General features: G+C 34.6%; 1 protein-coding gene across 1 annotated transcript in view; it reads right to left on the bottom strand.

The window, feature by feature from the left end:
• Window positions 1-22,281, bottom strand: part of LRRIQ1 (leucine rich repeats and IQ motif containing 1) — a 220,484-nt gene that overhangs the window by 19,016 nt on the left and 179,187 nt on the right. Inside the window, exons 23-25 of the mRNA XM_052641127.1 lie at window positions 11,858-11,981; window positions 9,097-9,157; window positions 1,742-1,862 (exon numbers count right to left, since the gene is read on the bottom strand). Coding sequence (XP_052497087.1) covers window positions 1,742-1,862; window positions 9,097-9,157; window positions 11,858-11,981 — 306 coding nt within the window. The remainder of the gene's footprint in view (window positions 1-1,741; window positions 1,863-9,096; window positions 9,158-11,857; window positions 11,982-22,281) is intronic.

Here is a 22,281-nt window from a genome sequence, read left to right as displayed (position 1 = left end):
ACCTAATGAACATTTAGTCATTAGTAGTGTTTGCAATAATGTCACTTATTGACAACTAATGGAAACTACAGTATGAATGGCCTTATTACAGTTTCTTAGAGAAAGTGTTAAGAAATGAATTCTCTATAAAGATCTTATATACTCTAAAATCTATAACTCAGTTTTATGTAAGTGAAAGATGAAGCTTGTGCATTTCAGGATAGTTGCTGACTGACTGAGTTATTTATGTTTTCACATTCAGATAGTACATTTCAAACAGAAGCTTTGATATTCTGTAAAGTGAAAAGGCATTTTGTGTAAAAATTTTATTAGGTTTGTTTATTTTTACCCACACTACTTCAAAACAATATCATATGAGTTTGTAATATGCAATGCTTAAAATGGATATGGCATCATTCACTATTATGTGTGGCATAGGTTGATTACTTCTGAAATGTTTTATATATATATATATATATATAATATATATAAAAATATATAACATCTGATGTTATTACCACATTTTGTTGCTGTAGAAAATTTGTATTAAAAGAATAATTTTACATAGGTGAATTAACCTAAAATATTTCTTAACCATATTGACCAGAGCAACCTTTCATGACCAGATTCTGGGAAATATTTGCAAGTTAGATATATTAAAATTATTTTAAAATGAAATTAAAATTCATTAAAATAAATTTACACATATAAATGGATTTAAATGACTGGAATATAATAATGCCAAGCATCTGGAGGAAAAGTCAGATAATCATTTTGAAGTTTTCATTTATCTGAGGAGCACTATCTGGATTGTTGAATTGTTCATATTCAAATAAATATTGACTTTGCGTGTATATAATCATACAATCAATGAGTAATAAATCTTTTTATAGAATAACTATTACTTAAAATGAAGTGTAAATTAATATGTGGATTTCTGAGGTTTACTATACTTTGGCAAAATTAGCAAAATATTATATTAAATAAACCATCTTTTGTATTAATATACCATAACACTATAGAAAATGTTTTGATATCTTTATGGTGTAAGTTAAATGAAGAGTTTGAAAAAATTAGGCTTTCTTACTCTCAAATACCCTGAGATACAGATAGTTTTTAAATGTTTACATTCTTTCCAGAGTTAAGAATTGCTTTGTAATTCTTGTTGAAACCATGAGATATATATATATATATATATATATAGTTATATCACCAAATTAATAAATGTGTGACAAGTTTTCAAATGTAAAAAGTCATCACTAGTAAATACAAACTGTCATCTATTCAGTGGAAATAGTTTTTAAGAGCATGATTTTGACATTATAATGTTATTATCTAAAGTCTGCTATTTAAAAAAAATTTCCTTCAAAACAAACTTTACTTACAATATATATTAATGACAAAAGACCAAAACACATTACTTTGATATATAAATCCAACGTTTTACAATTAACCTAAGCAAACCCTTTTAGAACTAAATGATCAAAGAATTCAATATGATCCATGGGGGGGTAGAGGAGTAAATCACTGAGTCACAGAATAGAATTAAAATAAAAACTGATGCTGTTAATTTTAGAAATAATTTAAATCTGTTTATATCAAAAGAAGACATTCAAAGAAGGAAAAAATTCAAATGGATATTTTTGGGCAGTTCTGGTTGCTGGCATCCTACCCCCTTATCTGTAAAAGAATGCTGCTGGCATTAGTTTCCATCAATTCATTTGTGATTTTGAAATTAATTCTGAAGGAAACCACAACTTACTTGAAGATCCCGCTGAGTGTCTGTGTGCCTGAATGTTTTTTTCTCTCTTCACAGACAAAGCACTTCCACTGGTCATGGAAGAAAGGTCTAAATCCGTGTCTTCTCTGCTTACAAGTCTTGCCTGGGAGCAATGGGAGAGAATGTATACAATCATGAAACAAAATATGGCATTTTCTGAATGCAGCTCACATTACCCCAAATAAACAAACAGGCTCTGTCAAACAACCTTCTTCAAAATGATACCACAATCCTTTATTGCTGCCCAGGCAGAACAAATGCACTATGTCAAAGCATTTTTTGCAAATAAGAGCCGATTTTAAAATTGAGGTTTGCTATTTGAGTCTGTACAACAAAAGAAAACATTTCAGTACAGTAATTTTGATGAAAATCAATCTTAAAGGCAACTGATGAAACTTGAAATAGCTTAACATCACTTATTTACCAAGGATATTATTTAATTCTTAATTGAATGTTATAAATGTCACATCGGATTATTTTCTGCAATTTTCATGTTTTACCACTTATAAAATTCCCTGAAATGCCTTTCATCCCATATTTGTATAATACAAAGCCATGAAAGATCTCTACTTTCTCACTACAGTCATTATTAATGTAAAATACTATATGTTAAGTCTAATTTGGGAGTAAGGGTAGACATATGGAAATTTCAAGATATTTTAAGGACATACGTATTAGGTAATTTATTTCATCTAAAATTCCTCTCTCAACTTTTATTACTATTTTGGATTGAACTGAAGAGTTGAAAGACTCACCTCTTGGCTATAAATATTGTTTTATATAATGTCTAATATCATTAAGCAAGGATTTATCAGGATTTGGCCCCTAAATGGGAGAAAATGCCATGATAGAAAGCAAAGCAGCCTCAAAGTAGCTGGAACTTCATCCAAACCACAGGATGCTTGAAATCCTGTGAGAAAGCATTGTCCTTAATATTTGATGTGAGAAAAATTTAGAGTAAAATAAAACCATAAAACCATCACTGTGGTTACATAGCTATTCCTATATGATGCGCTACAAAAACTCATGAAACCAGAACGCAAAGATCATCTTCCTTCAAATTCAGATGTCTGCATCCCCCCACCCCCCACCTTCTCTCATTGTTGAATAAGCAAGTCTGCTATTGGTGAGCTCAGAGGAGAAGCCACTCTGGGGCGTTAGTCACTTTTTACTTTTTATTATTTTTATTTATTATTATTATTATTTTACTTTACAACATTGTATTGGTTTTAAAATTGTACCTGGCTAAGTGATACCATTGTTTCTTTTTTATTTATTTATTTATTTTTTCCCCATTGTTTCTTCAAAAAAAACCTCCGTAGAGAACTGTTTCAAGTGAAATGATGACTGGCTCACAATTTACACTTGTGATTTTTAGGATGAAAAATGTTATACATTCTTTCTGGATTTTATTTCATTAGTGCACAAGTGTATGTATTTAATAGTCCCATTAAATGGCTCCATCAATACTGAGACATGGCAAAAACCAATCAGGAATAACGGGGAGTGAAAAAGTTGGCTTAAAGCTCAACATTCAGAAAACGAAGATCATGGCATCTGGTCCCATCACTTCATGGGAAATAGATGGGGAAACAGTGGAAACAGTGTCAGACTTTATTTGTTTGGGGCTCCAAAATCACTGCAGATGGTGACTGAAGCCATGAAATTAAAAGACTCTTACTCCTTGGAAGGACAGTTATGACCAACCTAGATAGCATATTCAAAAGCAGAGACATTACTTTGCCAGCAAAGGTCCGGCTAGTCAAGGCTATGGTTTTTCCAGTGGTCATGTATGGATGTGAGAGTTGGACTGTGAAGAAAGCTGAGCACTGAAGAATTGATGCTTTTGAACTGTGGTGTTGGAGAAGACTCTTGAGAGTCCCTTGGACTGCAAGGAGATCCAACCAGTCCATCCGAAAGGAGATCAGTCCTGAGATTTCTTTGGAAAGAATGATACTAAAGCTGAAACTCCAGTACTTTGGCCACCTGATGCAAAGAGTTGACTCATTGGAAAAGACTCTGATGCTGGGAGCGATTGGGGGCAGGAGGAGAAGACGACGACAGAGGATGAGATGGCTGGATGGCATCACCGACTCTATGGATGTGAGTCTGATGGAACTCCGGGAGATGGTGATGGACAGAGGGGCCTGGCGTGCTGCGATTCATGGGGTCACAAAGAGTCGGACACGACTGAGCGACTGAACTGAACTAACTGACTGATCAAAGCAATACCAAGATTTTGGTGACATCAGTTACAAAATAAGGAAAGACACGCTAACCACATAAGAGACCCTCCTGCTGACTAAAGAGGCTTTAACTATAAGCCTCGGGATTTTAAAATCAGGTTTTATTTGCTTCAATTTAATGACATAATTTTACTACACCTATTTAAAAAGCAGAAATCTCACCCTCCTCCAGAAAAGATGATACATACCTAAATGTCAAGAAAATATTTGTGAACATGTCTTCCAAAAATCTTGTTATCATCTAAGCCATTAACATCCAGAAGATTGTTTATTCCAAAACAGAAAACAGTATCGGTTATTAACTAAGCCAAATTATAACAGAATCAAATTTAGAAGTGAAATTTAACAATAACACACACTTTCACAATGGTGCCACAATGGTGCAGTTAAATGCAAACGTAGAAATTTCATAGAGGCTAGTTACATGTCTAGCATCATATTTGACTCAACCACATATGCATTTATATTCAAATTCTATCTGTGAAAACACTGGTTTCAAATTGAACATCATCCTTTCTCTTACTGTTAAGGAGTAGAAAAATCATAAAGAAAATATATCTTTTCTTCTATGTCATGCAAAATGGATATACTATACATGCAAAATAGAATAAAATTGACCTTGCTTTTAATACTTGTTCTATAAAACTGTATGTTTAATCCCCAAACGTTGCAATATTAAACATTCTTCACAGTTATAACATGATAAACAGTTTGTGTCAGATCAGAATTTTCTTATGTGCAATGCAATAGAAATATTTAAATAGTGATTTTGCAAAATTCTTGTTGGTCTTTGTCTTCTGATCAGGTCATGTCTGTAGCGTCATCTACAAAGTTTGTAATATTGTTTTTTCCCATATTTTCACAATGAAATGACTGGTATGAACTCTGGAACATGACTTCTAAGCAAGTGGATCCTGTTTCACCTCCAAACCAAGCTACTTAATTTAAAATAGAGAATCTCTTCCATTTAATAAAGAACAGTCAGTTCTTTCTTCTGATTTTTCACAAACAAGATTTTATTAAATATTTATTTTAAAATTTTGTATTTTTAGAAGACAAACAGCATGCATAAAATAAACACCTATTTACTTATTATGCAGATATTTTTAATAAAGAGAAATAAAATATTATAAAGTGAAACTCACTTGTAAGCTTTTCAGTTTTTCTACATATAATTTGAATAAACATATTCAAAAGTTTTTAGAAAATTATTTCAAAATTAACCTAACTTCTTTTTGCATTTTGCTTCTTTCACTGTACATTACATCTGTGAAATATAGATCTAGTTCATTTAACTGTTTGAATAATATGCAAATTATTGCAAAATTACTGTAGACGCTATGAACATACCACATCATTGTCTGTATTATCTCTAGACGTAATACCCGTGTTTTAAAAATATTTTTCTCTTTGATCACAGAAAGCTGAGGTATGCATACCCCTCCATTCATAATACATTGTCATCATTGTGAAAACCCCTTCTCTTATATGATAAGACAGAGGCCTTTTTATGTAACATATGTGGGCATGGAAGGCACTTTAAATGTTTTATAGAGCTTTAATTTATATGTAATAAAATGCACAGAAATTAAACATGAAGTTCAATCATTTTCAAAAAATTTCCCTTTCGATTTATAAGTCCCATAGAAGCTTCAAAACTGGTACTAAGAGTTACTTGTATATCCTCCACACAGCTTGTCCAAATGATATCTTGTATAATTCAAGTTCAATTAATAAAAACAGGAAATTGACATTGGTGCCATACTATTACTAAACCATAGACCTTATTCACCAGCTTTCACATGCACTATATTTTTTTGGTTTGTTTATGCTTCTATGACATTTTATCACATGTATAAATTCATGTAACTACCGCCACAATCAGAATAGACAATTATTCCATCTCTCCAAACAACCTCTTTATTTTCCCTTTATAGTAATACCTTCCCCCTAATCTAATAACTGGCAACCACTAATAAATTCCCATCACTATAATTATGTAGTTTTGAAAATGTTATGTAAATGAAATCATTTAAAGTAAGGAACATTTTGAAATTGTCTTCTTTCACGTAGCAAAGTGCTCTTGAGATCCATGAAGATCTTTGTGTATACCAGGAGTTTATTCTTGTTTGTTGCTTTTTGATTCTTTTTGTGTATCTATTGTATGTATGTACCACAATTTGTTTACCATTCACCCAGTGAATGAGATTTGGGTCATTTCCAATCTTTTCAGCTATCACAAATAAAACTACAATGAACATTTATGTATAAGTTTTTGATTGAACATAAGTTCATCTTTCTAGAAAAAGTGCTCAGGAGCAAAACTGCTGAGTCAAATAAGTATATATTTAACTTTATGAGAAGTTGACACTTTTTTTTTAAAGTGTCTGTACCCTTCTTGGTAGGGACTTCTCTGTGGCTCAGTGGTAAAGAATCTGCCTGTCAATGCAGGATATGGGGGTTATGCAGGTTCAATCTCTGGGTTGGGAAGATGCCCGGGGTAGAAAGTGGCAACCCACTCCAGTATCTTGCCTGGAGAATTCCATGGACAGAGAAGCCTGGTGGACTACAGTCCATGGAATCGCAAAGAGTTGGACATAACTTACTGACTAAAAAACAACAATTCATGCATATGGTCTATGTCTTTGATTTTTTATAAGCAATGTTTGATAGGTTATAATTGTAAGGAGGTTGCACATGTTAATGTTAACATTTGTGATTTAACTCTACTGCAGTACACCTTATCCTTCTATTTAATCCTGTTTTTTCCTTCCCTCAAAGGAGCTGTTCCTGAGAGCCTTCCCCAGTAAACATCCTACATTCAAATATCAGAATCTCAGAGTATATTTTCTGGAGAAATTGAACCATGAGTGTCTCCTGCAGGAAAACGCTAGCATTTTGGGAGGATAAGTTTAATAAGCAATGCAATTGTCTAGATCTATGACATGCATTCTGATACATATTTGGAATTAAGTAAAATAATACTTTGTTTGCATTTTTCTCATTCTTGTCTGTCATACAATAACTTTATTCTTGTTTAGAAAACAGAGATATTATTTATTAGCTTCCTCAAAACCCAGCATTTGAATGTTTGATTATGTCTAATTCTGTCCTCACTTTTGAAGCTCAGTGACAAAGTGTCCTAGATAATATTTATATTTATCCCTATATTAAGAAATAGCTCCACTGTCTTTTGGTATGCCTTGTTCTGATATAATGTCAACTGTCAATCTATTGTTCCTTTGTAGATAAACTTTCACTAATTTTGTATTCTGTCTAATCCAGGGTTCTTTTCAAAGACATTATTTTTTATTTTCAGAATTTATAATGGCCTAATTTGCATATCCATCTCCCTCTAATTAAAATTTGATCATTTTTTGTTCAATTATTTTCTGTCCTTTTATTATGGGTGGTATTTTTATGTCTTTGAGGATCTTATAGTAGCAGCTGTTGCAGTTTTTTAACATTTCAAGATTTTCCTTAGTTATGGCCTGGTCCCAGTTGTACAATTTTCTGCACAAGTTTCCTATAGGTAGGGTGTTTTCATTCCCCAACACCCTGAGAGATTTCCACCCAACTTGGCCTTCAATTAGCCCAGTATCCTTTTAGTGTAAATCCTTGATCCATTCCCCTGTCTTGACTCAAAAAAAAAAAAAAAAAAGTCTGTTCTACTACTACTACTACTTGTTTTGTGTTCTGCTGTTCTTCTTCAATATATTTTTTAAAAAGTATTTACCATTGTTATGTATTTGTTATACATTCGTGGGTAGTGTGATATAATGCGATATGGAGGAAGGAGATTAATGTCAAAGGGTTAATCTCATAGAACCACTTTGATTAGTAATCTATCCAATCTGTTTTCATTCATTTTAGAAGTATAATAATTAAATGTAATATCCCTTTCTTTATTGTGGCATTCCTCGGCACTTTATATTTCTGATTTTTGCTCCAAAGTGGCTACTCAAAAATCTGTGTGAGAGTGTTAGTCAATAATATGTAGGGTGTTAATAGCCTGAGGTACCGCTTTTTCTAGGGTAATCTTCATGTCATTCTGCCAGAAGGATTTCTATTAAAATGCAAGAAAATATTTGTTTATTGATTATTTCAAATATGTGCATCCTTCTATAAATATTTCCATAAGCACATTAATTTTAACTATTGTCCTAATTTTTCCCCTCTTTCAGGAAAACTCCTTGAATGAGTAATTCATGAGAATAACGAATATAACAGCTCTGGATATGATAATGTTATTTCCCATTAGAGAATACCTTATTTTTTAATACTAAATTCTACATGGTAAGTTAACTTATAATCAGTTTTCTTGGTGAATGTAGAGTTTGAGCAAGGAATATTCATTGGTTGATATAAATGGAAGGTGTCATAAAGTTAGGGTTATTTGATGCCCTTCATTTTCACATGCCAAGGAGGTCATGCACTTCTGTCACTGGTCAGGGTACCCTCTTTTCTGGAAATTTCTGGAAACACTAACATTTCTTGTTTGGGGACTCTGTTTCTCCAGACTCCATATTGGCCATTCTCCTGCTAACATCGGCTCCCTTCTGATAGCATATCTTGCAGCTGACTTTTGAAATGCACATGAGTTATATTGTCCAGAGTATACATTCTGATCACTGTGCTAGAACTTGGTTGCTCCTAACACTCCAACCATTTACCCTTTATTACTTACAATGTTTGAATACACAACCACTTTTTAATTTTTACCTGGTTTGACTTTTTGAGTCAGAGGGTGCTTTGCTGTTTCCCTCAAGTATCCTCCTTTTAAAATAGTCTAGACAGTAATATTGTTTTATAATTTCTTGCCCAGAGTATCTTTTAAAATATAGTAGCATCTTGTTATTTTAAAATATACCAGATAAACTAAGTATCTTAAGATGACATCATATTTTAAAGTCATATTATAAGCCAAGAAAGCACGGTACTATTTTAATATTTAATATTTTGAGATTATCCCCAAAAGATACAGTTGTGGTATTTTCATAATTTATACCACTTATTGACACATCTTGAAGTGCCATCGGTTGAGTACTGTTGTCCACAACACTTTTTCTGAACTTTAAACACATTTCTTACCACAAGCTGAACTCTTCCACCATTAAGTACGTCTGGATCTAACTCAGGCAAGAAGTGATTGCTGCATAATGACAAAAAGAGAAATCATATTATTATATTAATGTAGAGGAAGACTATGAAAAACATGCCCAATGAAAAGTTTGGGAAAAATCAATAATATACAAAATGGAAATAATTGTTTTCTTATATTAGGTGAACACAATTTATATCTTTTCATAGTTACTTTAAATTTCAATTTGACATAAATTTTAAATTTGCCAAACAAACACATACACAGATAAAAAATATCTGAAAGTACCAATAACCTTAGCTAATAAATTATAGAAAGGATAAATATTGTACCTCATCTACTTATATATCTTACTTATAAGAAAGGCAAAACTTCTTATTTTTAAAATAGCTCTGGTATGTTTAATGCATTATACTAATGCTCACAATTAACTTCTGTTTAAGGTGAGAGCATTGATATTTGGCTTTTAAAGGACTTCTGTTTTAGAAAAAAATTTTTCTTAAAATATTATTACTTATATATTCCATTATATATTGTATTTTCAAAGGAGAAAGCTGTCAATAACTGCCTGTTGCATTATACGTTTAAATATAACTAATTAAGGAGTAACTGAGGTTGTCAAATGTTTAAGTATCTTAAAAATACATCCTGAAATGTTTTGTTTGTATTTTTCACATTATCTGTACAGATGCTTTTAAATCACTAAAGAAGACCTCTTTTATCTGGTTAATATAGATGGTAAGCTGTGAGTTATGCAACATTTGGTTATAGTCCTAAAAATATCTTGTTATGAATTATGCTAAATCAATTAATACCAGCATAAAATAAACTGTACTTGCATCAATAGGAACACTCAGCAAAATAAAAAAAGCCTCAAATGTTGATTGCTTTATTCCTATTTTCTTTGCTCTCAATGAAATAGGATATAACAACTCAGGTTTTAAATTCACTTTTTTCCATATTATTAAAGATATTATATGGATAGAATTGACTACATATGAAGGCTTTTTCATTTGTATATATTATAAAAAAGGTTTAATTTTTATACATTATAACATTCTGCTATATTAAGTATTAGACCTCGTAACTGTATTCTTTGTTACTCATTTAAATAGTTAATACCCACAACCCCTGGAAATGTTTCCAAAGTGTCATCTATATTTAGATTCATATTGGTTTATATATTTGAAAATGCTTAAGTAGCACTTTTAAAAATTGTTTTGTGGATGTACGTAGCTACAGTGAAAGTCGTAAAAATTTATGATAACTGTATAATATGGGAAACTAAATACTCAGTATTCTGTAATAACCTATAAAGGAAAAGGGTTTCCCAGGTGGTTCAGTAGGTAAAGAATCTGCCTTCAGTGCACGAGACCCAAGAGACCTGGGTTTGATCCCTGGGTTGGGAAGATGCCCTGGGTGAGGGCATGGCAACCCACTCCAGTATTCTTGCTTGGAGAATCCCATGGACAGAGGAGCCTGGCACGCTACAGTCCATGGAGTTACATAGAGTCAGACATGACTGAAGCGATTGAGCACATAAGTGAAAAGAATGTGAAAAAGAATATATATGTATTCTACACCTGAAGCTAACATGACATTGTAAATCAACTATACCTTAATTAAACAAAAAATATTTCAAAAATATTATCTCCAAACTTTTATGGTTTAGTAGTTATGTACATCAATGTTTTATGTTATGTATTGTTTGGACTGAATCTTGTTCCCTCAAAATTTATATGTTCAAATCTTGTTTTCTCAAAATTTATACATTCAAATCCTAATCTTTAATACCTCAGAAAATTACTATATGAAGACAAGGCCTTGAAAGAGACAATTAAGGTAAGATAAGTTCAAAGAGGTGGGCCCTAATCCAATATAACTGGTGTCCTTGTTCAAAGAGGAGATTAGAACACGACTGAGCGACTGAACTGAACTGAACTGAACAGAGGTGGAAGGATGGTCATGTGAGCAGCCAGTGAGAAGGAGCCATCTGCAAGCCAAGGAGACAGACCTCCAGAGAAACCAAACTTGCTGACTCCTTGATCTTGGGCTTTCAGCTTCCAACACTGTGAGAAAATAGATCTCTGTGCTCTAAGCCATGCAATCTAGTATTTTTTTATGGTAGCCCTAGAAAGCTAATACATACATTAATATAACAAAAATTAATTGATTACTTATTAGGTTCAAGGCACCTTTCTTTGCTGCTAAGGGACATCAACATTTGATAACATCAATTTGAGAACTCACCTCTATCTTGTGAGAAAGAGAGATATCATCTCACTATAAAGAGGAGGCAACTAAAATATTGAGACATAACTGAAAATCAGTTACATGACTGGTAAAGTGGCAGGATCGGGATTGAGTTTAATTTTAACTGCCAAACATAAATGATAGTAAAAATAACAAAAAATAAAATACTACAAACACCAGTACCGATGATATTTATAAACAATTAATAGATACCATGCATTTTACTTTATAAAGTAGAATCATTTGTGTGGTTCATCATCACCATCAATCATTTGTGCTGATTTTTAAGCATTACAGAAACCAAGTTCTTAAATATTTTACAGTGAAAAACATAGTGATCAAATCTATCCTATATAAGAGACCATTTATAGTCTGGTAATATCGTATATTGGCCTTCGGCTATATAAAGTCATGTTTGTTCTAGCATAATTAACCTAGGTTTCACTTTTCAATATGTGTTTGCAATACAAAAATCTGATTTAAGGGAGATGACCTCACCATTTCATATTTCTGGAACCAGTCGTTTCAAGAACCCCAACCTGTGTATGAAGCCATTGGTATGTATATTCTTTACTCCTTTCATTTGCAGTGGTATCCTTACACATAAATTCTTCTTCATTATCTAGGGAAAAATATGAAAACATTATTTGTTTTTTAAAGAAATCAAGTTTTGGCCAAGCAGCTTAGTCTATGCTAACAATTTTATCACAAGAAAGAGAAAAACAAGACAGGTCATGGGAGCTAAATCATCTGTAAGAAAAATACCGTCAGTCACTTATAGATTAAGTAGTTTTCCTGTTTGAGTTTCAAACCGACCTATTTTGAAAAGCAGAGTTGTTTTAATGAAACCAACATCCTATAGGGCTTGTTTTTTAGTGTTTTAGTTAGAAAATAGAAATAATTATTTTTGGTAGACAGAATTTAACATCTAATTGTTCTCATACAATCTTATCCATATGAAGAATTTATAATTTATATTGAGGATATTCAAAACAGATTTGTAATTTTGTATAAAACAAAACTTGGTTTATATAAGCTAGTACAATTGTAAGTTAGGAAAATCATTTATATTAGGTTTAGGAAACCTGTGCTAATGGCATACCAATGATTTCAAAGATGGAGAGGGGGAAAGGCTAACAATGAAGATGAGTATGGAAACTATGCAAAAGGAGAAATTACGCCACGTGAGAATACAAGGTAACAAATATAAAGGAAAATAAAATAGTTCAAAAAAAAAAGAAAAAGAAAAATCCAACCCTTATAGCTACACATAAATATAGTATATGTATTTATATTATTCAAATTAAAAAAAAAAAGATCTGCAGACATTGCTGACACATCAATGCCTCACACTTGAGTTACAGTGAAGACCTGTTGTTCTGGAGCACTTCTCCGTGGACTTGATTGTTTAGATGGCTTCTTTGTTTGTGCCATCACCATACTTAGGGACATGTTAGCTTTGTAGGGTTCACTGACAGTACACCAGAGAGGGGGTACCTACTGTAACTAACTCATGGTAAGTAAACTCACAAGAAATCTATAATTAAAAATCTGGTATTTATATTCTTTCAACTGGCTTCACCTAGCTTAAAACTCAACATTCAGAAAACTAAGATCATGGCATCCAGTCCCATCACTTCATGGCAAATAGGTGAGGAAAAAGTGGAAACAGTGACAGATTTTATTTTCTTGGGCTCCAAAAGCATTGCAGAAGGTCTCTGCAGCCATAAAATTAAAGGACGCTGACTCCTTTAAAGGAGCTATGACAAACCTAGACAGCATATTAAAGAGCAGAGACATCACTTTGCTGACAAAGGTCTGTATTTAAAACTATGGTTTTTCCAGTAGTCACGTATGGATGTGAACACTGGACCATAAAGAAGGCTGAGCACCAAAAAACTGATGCTTTCAAATTGTGGTGCTGGAGAAGACTCTTGAGAGTCCCTTGACAGCAAGGAGATCAAGCTAATCAATCCTAAAGGAAATCAACCCTGAATATTCATTGGAAGGACTGATGGTGAAGCTCCAATACTTTGGCCACCTGATATGAAGAGTCGACTCACTGGAAAAGACTCTTGATTCTGGGAAAGATTGAGGGCAGGAGGGCAAGGGGATGAGAGAGGATGAGATGGTTGGATGGCACACTGACTCAACGAACATGAGTCTGACTAAACTCTGAGAGATAGCCATGGGCAGGGAAGCCTGGTGTGCAGCAGTCCATGGGGTTGCAAAGAGTCAGGCACGTCTTAGCGGATGAACAATTCTTTCACTATAGATCTTCAAACATAGAAAGTAATCTTTTATTTGCAGGTTGTTTGGAGGACAAATGAGACATGCTGTGAAGCTTATTTTGAATGCTAGGTGCATGGGCAGAGACACATTCACACATGTATACACACTCAGCATCTATTGTTTTGACTATGTTAAGGCAATACATTCATCATGACTTGTTTTTTTCCTTAAAATTTGCTGTGGTGCCAGTGAAATGACTAGTTTTCAGTCCAAAGAGATACAAGGTCCAGTTCTCAGAAAAGCTACAAATCAAGATGTTTATTTCTCTAAATTACATTACTCAACTTCCTGTTAACTTCTCATGACATCTTACATTTCTAAAATGGTCATATCCCTTGTTTCCTCCGTGCGTGCTAAGTTCCTTCAGTTGTGTCCAATTCTTTGTGACCTTATAGACTGTAGCCAGGCTCCTTTGTCCATGGCCTAACCCAGGCGAGCATACTGGAGTGGATTGCCATTTCCTTCTCCAGGGGCTCTTCGCCACCCAAGGATCAAACCCGTGTATCTGTTGGCAGATTCTTTACCACTAACACCACCTGGGCTTCCTGAATTTAAGCCAATCACTCCATAGTTACAGAGCTTCCCTGACAGCTCAGTTGGTAAAGTATCCGCCTGCAAGGCAGGAGGCCCTGGTTCAATTCCTGGGTCGGGAAGATTCACTGGAGAAGGGATAGGCTACCCACTCCAGTATTCTTGGGCTTCCCTTGTGGCTCAGCTGGTAAAGAATCCATCTGCAACGCGGGAGACCTGGGTTCGATCCCTGGAAAGGCTACCCACTCCAGTATTCTGGCCTAGAGAACTCCATGGACTGTACAATCCATGGGATTGCAAAGAGTCTGACACGACTGAGTGACTTTCATTTTCACTTTCTCCATAGTTGCTGAACTGAAGGAGCAATTACTCTGCATTTAAGGGCTGACCACTGAATTCATGAGCAGACACCATTTTAATAAACGGCCTTCTTTATACAGAAACTAAAAAAGAGACTCAAACAAAGGGAAGATTTGGGCTTGTCACCCTGGTTACTGCATTAAGCACTAAGTTTCTTTTTCAGCAGAGTCCCAGGGTTTTATCTGCCTTTCTTGGTTGATCAGACCAAATGGTGAACCTATGGGTGCAATGACAGAAAGGAATGATAGAGAGGAATCAGTGACCCTGATAATCAACTCAACCCACAATTGGAACTTTACTTACTCTTGATATGTAGCAAGTGTACTTTTAGCTAAAAATAATGCATCTTTCTGCTTCTGAAAACAGAGACATACACTTGCAATAGCCCCCTTTTAAAGTGCTCATTCTGAAGTTTTCCTCAATTCTACAATAACACTCCATAAACCCTAAGTGGTTTTACATCAGACTCAGTCCAGTTTCTCAATAATCGTCCTCGAGTAAAGATTAGAGATTTCACTGTAAGAGTCCAACTCATATTAATTCTTTTAACCTGAAGGCATGGATTGGTAGATTGGCATGCATTCAGTGTCAAAAGAGAACCAGCATAGTGGTGACATTGGCTGGATAGATCCAAGCATACTGCCATTCAAATGCTGCAGGAAATGATTCTGGCAAGTGACTTTTGCTACACCATTTCAGGATTACCCCTGTCACTGAGGAGAAAGTAGGATTTACTTCTTGAAGCTTGCTTTTAGCATTTTGTTTAGGAAGAATAATGGTGCCAGGTTTACTTACAGACCTTTATCATTTTCTAGCTCAGTTTAGTTGCTCAGTCGTGTCCGACTCTTTATGACCCCATGGACTGCAGCCTGCCAGGCTTTCCTGTCCATCACCAACTCCTGGAGCTTGCTCAAACTCATGTCCATGAAGTCAGTGATGCCATCCAACCCTCTCATCCTCTGTCATCCTCTTCTCCTCCCGCCTTCAATTTTTCCCAGCATCAGGGTCTTTTCAAATGAGTCAGTTTGAGTTGGAGTATTGGAGTTTCAGCTTCAGCATCAGTCCCTTTCAATGAGTATTTAGGACTTATTCCCTTTAGGATGAACTGGTTGGATCTCCTTGCAGTCCAAGAGACTCTCAAGAATCTTCTCCAACCCCACCGTTCAAAAGCATCAATTCTTTGGCGCTCAGCTTCCTTTATAGTCCAACTCTCACATACACATGACTACTGGAAAAACCATAGCTTTGACTGGATGGACCTTTGATGGCAAAGTAATGTCTCTGCTTTTGAATATGCTGTCTAGGTTGGTCATAGCTTTTCTTCCAAGAAGCAAGTGTCTTTTAATTTCATGGCTGCAGCCACCATCTGCAGTGATTTTTGAGCCCCCCCAAAATAAAGTGTCATGTTTCTACTGTTTCCCCATCTATTTCCCACGAAGTGATGGGACCCGATGCCATGATCTTAGTTTTCTGAACGTTGAGTTTTAAGCCAACATTTTCACTCTCCTCTTTCACTTTCATCAAGAGGCTCTTTAGTTCTTCTTCACTTTCTGTCATAAGGGTGGTGTCATCTGCATATCTCAGGTTATTGATATTTCTCCCAGCAATCTTGATTCCAGCTTGTGCTTCATCCAGCCTGGCATTTCTCATGATGTACTCTGTATGTAAGTTAAATACGCAGGGTGACAATATACAGCCTTGATGTATTCCTTTCCTGATTTGGAACCAGTCTGTTGTTCCATATCTGGTTCTAACTGTTGCTTCTTGTCCCGCATACAGGTTTCTCAGGAGGCAGGTCAGGTGGTCTGGTATTCCATCTCTTTAAGAATTTTCCACAGTTTGCTGTGATCCACAACAAACTATGACTATGATGGCATAGTCAGTAAAGCAGAAGTAGATGTTTTTCTGGAATTTTTCTAGTTAGACGTCCCCAAAAATCCTTTTGATTTTAGAAGAAACACCTTTCTGCCTGCAAAATGCAATCTACTACCTAACTATTGTTCTTTCTATTTTTCTAGGTCTTCGTTAATTTCTTGTACCATCATCCTAAGACAAAAGTTCTCTTTTTGATCCATGCTCTCCCCTAGTTACTACAGTCTATATATGCTGTTTTTACTTCAGGACACACATTCTATTAATTTTATTTAAATAAATTGTTAAACTCTTTTACTATATAAATAACACATTTTCACAACAGTTAACCTTAAAAATACTGAAAAGTAAAAAGTCAAAGGAAAGAAAATCTACAAAAAGCCCACTATTCAAAGATAACCACTGAATAACACTCTACAGGCATTTCTTTGCAGTTCTTTTTTTCATAGATTTGTTTTATAGCATTTTTTCTATTAGTACTATAACCAATGAATTCTATGTATTGGAAATCTAAACCTGAAAATGTTTTTAAGGTATGATACCTATGATACCAACTTGTTACATGAAGGTTTTTAATTATTCTATTTAATCCATTTTTAAGGTGGAATTAAAGATAACATGTCTGAATTTATGAATATTTTGAGGAACATGGTATAATCTATATCATCAAATAGTTTACAAAACCTTTACCAATTTATCGCAAGTTATATGAGGCTAGTCATTTCACTAAGTCCCTAGTCAGCATTGGGATATTAAGTATTTTAAAGCTGTGGATACTTTGAGAAAAATATTGTCTAATACAGTCTTAATTTATATATTTCTACTGCTAGCAGAATTTAAAGTCATTCCATATGATTTCTTATCAATAATATATAAAGTATAAAGTGTCTTTCTTGTTCTTCCCAATTATCTGCTGGATTCTAGTATTTCCATTTTTGCTTTCAACTGACCATTCAAGATCCTTTATCTGTTACCACTGGTACAAATATTTTCTCTTGCCCATTGTTTGATTTAAATTTCTACTCTATTTTCAAAAGAGGCAAATTTTTCTCTAGGTATACAAATTTATCTACTTGCTAAATATCTTCTAAACTATAAACCTTTTTCCTCTCATAATTTATAGGTTTTATCTCCCAATTTGAAAACTCTGATACCTAAGATTTCAGGGACAAATTCTACACTCTTCTAATATTTTGTCTTTCACACTAAAATATATTGGTTAACAAAATCCCATTAAGAGAACTCTAACTCTCTCAGTCTACATTGTCTTCCCTTTTCATTCCCTCCTTAATTTACTGCAATCTGATTTTGTCAAACTGAAATTATCCTTACAATGAGGACCTTAAACCATCTTATCTACCAAGCACACTTATTCCTTATCTTCATTGGCCTCTCTGCTGAATTCAATTACACAGAACATTTTCTTTGTCTTAAAACTCTCTTCTCTGTGAGACTGTGGAACATCAGACTTCAAGTGCTTCCTTTCTGGCTCCTCTACATATACTCCCTCAGATGCCGATGCTTGTCAGTCTATAGAGTTTAGGAGCACCCTACCCTCATCACCTCATTCCATGCCTAATGTTCTGCTGGCCTTTGATGACAGTCAACTGGATAACGAGATGGTATAGTGGTGGTTTCGTTGCTCAGTCGTGTCCGACTCTTGTGACCCCATGGACTGTAGCCTGCCAAGCTCCTCTGTCCACGATATTCTCCAGGCAAGAATACTGGAGCAGGTTGCCATTTCCTTCTCCAGAGGATATTCTTGACCCAAGGATCGAACCCAGGTCTCCGGCATTGGAGGCAGATTCTTTCTCAACTGAGCTACAAGGGAAGCCCAGATAACGAGATACACAGTGTTTATCGCCTCATGGGGGTGGCAGCTTAGAGGACTGGATATCACCAACCTCTGTTTTGTTCCTGTTCTCAGATCCAACTGAACTGCAGAATCACAGCGTGTTTTCATCATCATCCTAGCAAGTCTGCTTTTTCTCCTGACTCCCCAAGTCATTCAGACCAGATATTCTGGAGTTGTCCTTGGCTGCTCACTCCTTATGTAATGACATCTAATCCAGAATTAGGTCTAGTCTTCCTGCCAGTTATCTCACTGATACCTAGCTCCTTCTTCTCATCTCCACTGCTCCATTTTGAACAGGAGTGAGAGTCTCTGTTGACTAACTGACGTGTGCTTCAGCTCACTGCAATATGGCTTCCTCCCTGTACCGTTTCGCTGAAACTGTTCACACCGAGATCATTAATACTGCTAGATCTTTGGGACTTTTTGAAGTTCTTACTGACTCCTCTAATATTATACATTGTGTACTTCTTCCTGCTCAAAAGGCTTATTTCCTCTGACTCTTGCTTAGTTACACTTGTCCTGTTTTTCTCTGCCCTATTGTCTAAATCTCAGTTTCCTTCAAGGGTCCCTCTTCCTTTGGCATCTCTTCCAATCTCAGGATTCTTCTCTGGCGTAACGTCCTAGCCCCATCTTATTCTTTGGTTATAAGCTTCCTGTCAGAGGATATTCCTTCAAGTTCTTCTATCGCTTTCTGAAATGTATTTATCCAAAGCCTCTCTGCTAGGTATCCTATAGATAATTTAAACAGACTACATAAAAAGCTAAACTCAAGTTTTATCCCACCTTTTCCAAGTTCCTATAATTCTACCATCATCGTCAGTGTAAAACTCAGAAACCTGAGTGTTGTACTGAACCAGTATTCTTTCTCACACTTCTAACTTCAGATTTTACCTCCTAAATTCTTTTCATTCTGTCAAATCTCTGGTATTTGCATGGTCACTATTTTAATTCGGCCCACTATCATCTCTTCATCTCTTCTCAGTTACTGTAACAACATTCTCACTGGTCTTTTGCTTTTGACCTTGTTCCCACTTATATATCTCCATACTGCAAATGGTCTTTCTAAAGAACCCATTTAATTTGCACTTTCATAGGATGAATTCTTGGTTTTCTACTGTGTCTGGGTAATGTTCAAAACATTTTGCATGGCATACAGGCGTTCCTTATCCCTTCAGACACATCTTTTAAGTTCCTCCCTCAACCACCTAGATGTATTATAATTACTCAAAATGATCTCATTTGCCTATAGACATTGTGTTTGGGATTATATATTTCACCAATGGTGTTCTTACTTCAGGTCTTACTTTGGAATTTACATTCTTCAGAGTAAGCTCCTGATCTTCCAACACTGCACTCCTTATTCAAACTAGGTTAGAGATATCCTCCATGGATAATATAGAGACCTCACGATAAGCATTTATTACATCACAATTTACTCTTCTAGTCATGTGTCAGTTTTATGTACTAGAATATACATTTTATAAGTGATACATAGTAGGATGATGTTCAGCAAATATTGGTAAGATTAAGGAATGATTGTCATAGTTGATCAATGTTCTCTAAGACATGGAATTTAGATTTTTAGCATGCAGACAAACCTGTGTATTGTGGAGAATAACACATGTCTAAATGTGATTAACTTTATTATTATAATAGGAACTTTAGCTCTGAAAGTTGGAATTAGATTGGGATAAAACTGACAATCAAAGGTAGCAAATTAAAAACAATGTGTGTGTGTGTGTGTGTATATATATATATATATATACATATATATAAATGGCCACTTTATAAACTGTTGACAAAGTACACAATCCTAGAGAAAACCAGTTCAGCTTAAAAAAGTTCTCCAAAAGAAATTAGTCATTTTTAAATTAATGAAAACATTTTTTTTTCATGAAAAGCAAAGTAAGTGTTCATTAAACTCATATGCCTCAAATTATTAAGTTTCCTAAATTTTCAATATAGCATAGTATCCTATACAGAGGAAGATTAGGATTCAATTATCATTTGGGGCACACATAAAGAAGCTAATGATTTATATTTTTAATACCTATGGCAACTTTCCCATGACTATTTTCTTTTCTTTTAATAGCCTTTCTCAGTAATATAATAATACAATATTATTGGTTTCATGGATGGAGATGAGTTCATCTCTTTACCGAAAGCTTTTGGAGGACTTGGTGGCATGCTGAGCAAAATGTTTCATATGACAGAAATATTTTTGGTAACTTTGATAAATGGCTGATTCTATGTATCTTATGCTAGGAATAATAAAAAATATGATTTACATTATAAAGTATAAGTGGTCTGCATGTGTTTGTTAAGAGCAATTATTGCATCATACCTCACAAATAAAGGACAAATAAAATTGGAGTTTGGCATAAACAGAATTTTAAATTCATTAACATCTGTATAAATACTTGTTGATAGGCTGTTTATGGCTTCTTCCTTAACCAATCCAATCTGTTGTTGGAAAGTTGACAGCACTGGCAAGAAACCAATAACTCTCTAAGAGCCATTTGTGTATGACAAGCAACATTTCTATTCTTTTAAAATATATTTAAATATATGTGCAATTGATCACTAAGGAAAAATGACTGTATGAACAAAGAGGAGGACTGTTAGTCCAAGAGCTTAAAAACAGAAATCTTGGGAACAGAGCCAAACTATATGTAAGGGTCAAAGGCTAATTGCAGCACTAATCACTCCTTTACATATTTCACTATATTTTATGGCAGAGAAGGCAAAAACGTACCCGGATAAAAAATACTTGCTAGTTTCTGACATTTGAATTACTTTTCAAAATTCATCTATTTGGGGGTGTTGAATTTATAAAAGCAAAGAAAAATAAGAGTTACTAAATTACACAGTTTAAAATACATGGATTTTGTAAGATATAATTTTAATACTATGGAACTGCTAGCTTTAAGTAAATCCCTCTAGAATAATAGAATCACTCTTCTACAAAGTGGATATAGTTGTGCTTATTAAACAGTTATGCGTTCTGTACTCAATTTATAGGATATGTTTTCCCATTTGTATTGCTCAGTTGAGCTGTACCTCCTCATTAATGTCTTTATAGTAGAGGCCCTAATACTACATGAAGACTGGTTCTTTGGTTCTTTGGTTTCTTCTGTGAGAGCCACATAATTCAAGAAAATAGCAGGTCTGTTAACATATAATGTGTCTCCATGTTCGCTGTTAACCAGGGCTGAGGCTAGGATAAGGCAAGTGAGGCAAATGAGACACTTGCCTTAGGCACAAAATTTAAGGGAGTGCCGAAAAATCAGTAATCAAGATAAATAATATTTTAAAAGCAAAATTAGCACAAAACCCCATGATGAACAAAATATCAAAATTTTAAATGCCAGAATCTGTTAACAGTGCTGTGCCAAGCTCAACTGGAGCCTGAGGTGAAAGGGTAAATCAGTACTGCCAATCCTTCTCTGCCACGGTATTGGCAGATGTACCCATTTCTAAGTAACACTAATAAAAGTATCAACAGGATATTGTTTTTAGACCTACCCCACAGCCATTGTCTAAGATTGCTTTCTACTGTTTTTCATGAATCAGGCACACCACTGATTTTTCCACTAGACAAGGCCCTGGATCTACCATATATAAGAAAATAATTACAAAGTAATCCAGTTCATAAAGCAAAGCTACACATTACCCATCTTTCCATCTACCTAGCAACTGATTTGCACATAGTCAGCTGACCTTTCACTTACTGTGTGTCATGTTGGGCAAATTATTTATGCTGTCTCTGCCTCAGTGTTCTCCTCTTAAAATGGATATAATGACAATATAAAATAAGAAAATATATATAAGGTCACACATTTAGTATGGATTTAATAACTGTAGTCATTTTTCTTTAAGTGAAATCAGCTCTGTTATGCATAGCTTTGATGTTCTTTTGACTGTCACAAGCTAAGACTTACCTACCCTGCAGGTGGGACTATCCATATGAGTTTCTAAATCCACGCTAAGATCAAGGTTCCAGGGGATGGCT

The sequence above is a fragment of the Budorcas taxicolor genome, chromosome 5 (genome assembly GCF_023091745.1).
Source record: "Budorcas taxicolor isolate Tak-1 chromosome 5, Takin1.1, whole genome shotgun sequence".
In the NCBI taxonomy this organism is placed as follows: domain Eukaryota; kingdom Metazoa; phylum Chordata; class Mammalia; order Artiodactyla; family Bovidae; genus Budorcas; species Budorcas taxicolor.
Note: the sequence above shows the minus strand (reverse complement) of the source record. Positions and strands in the feature narration are given on the sequence as shown.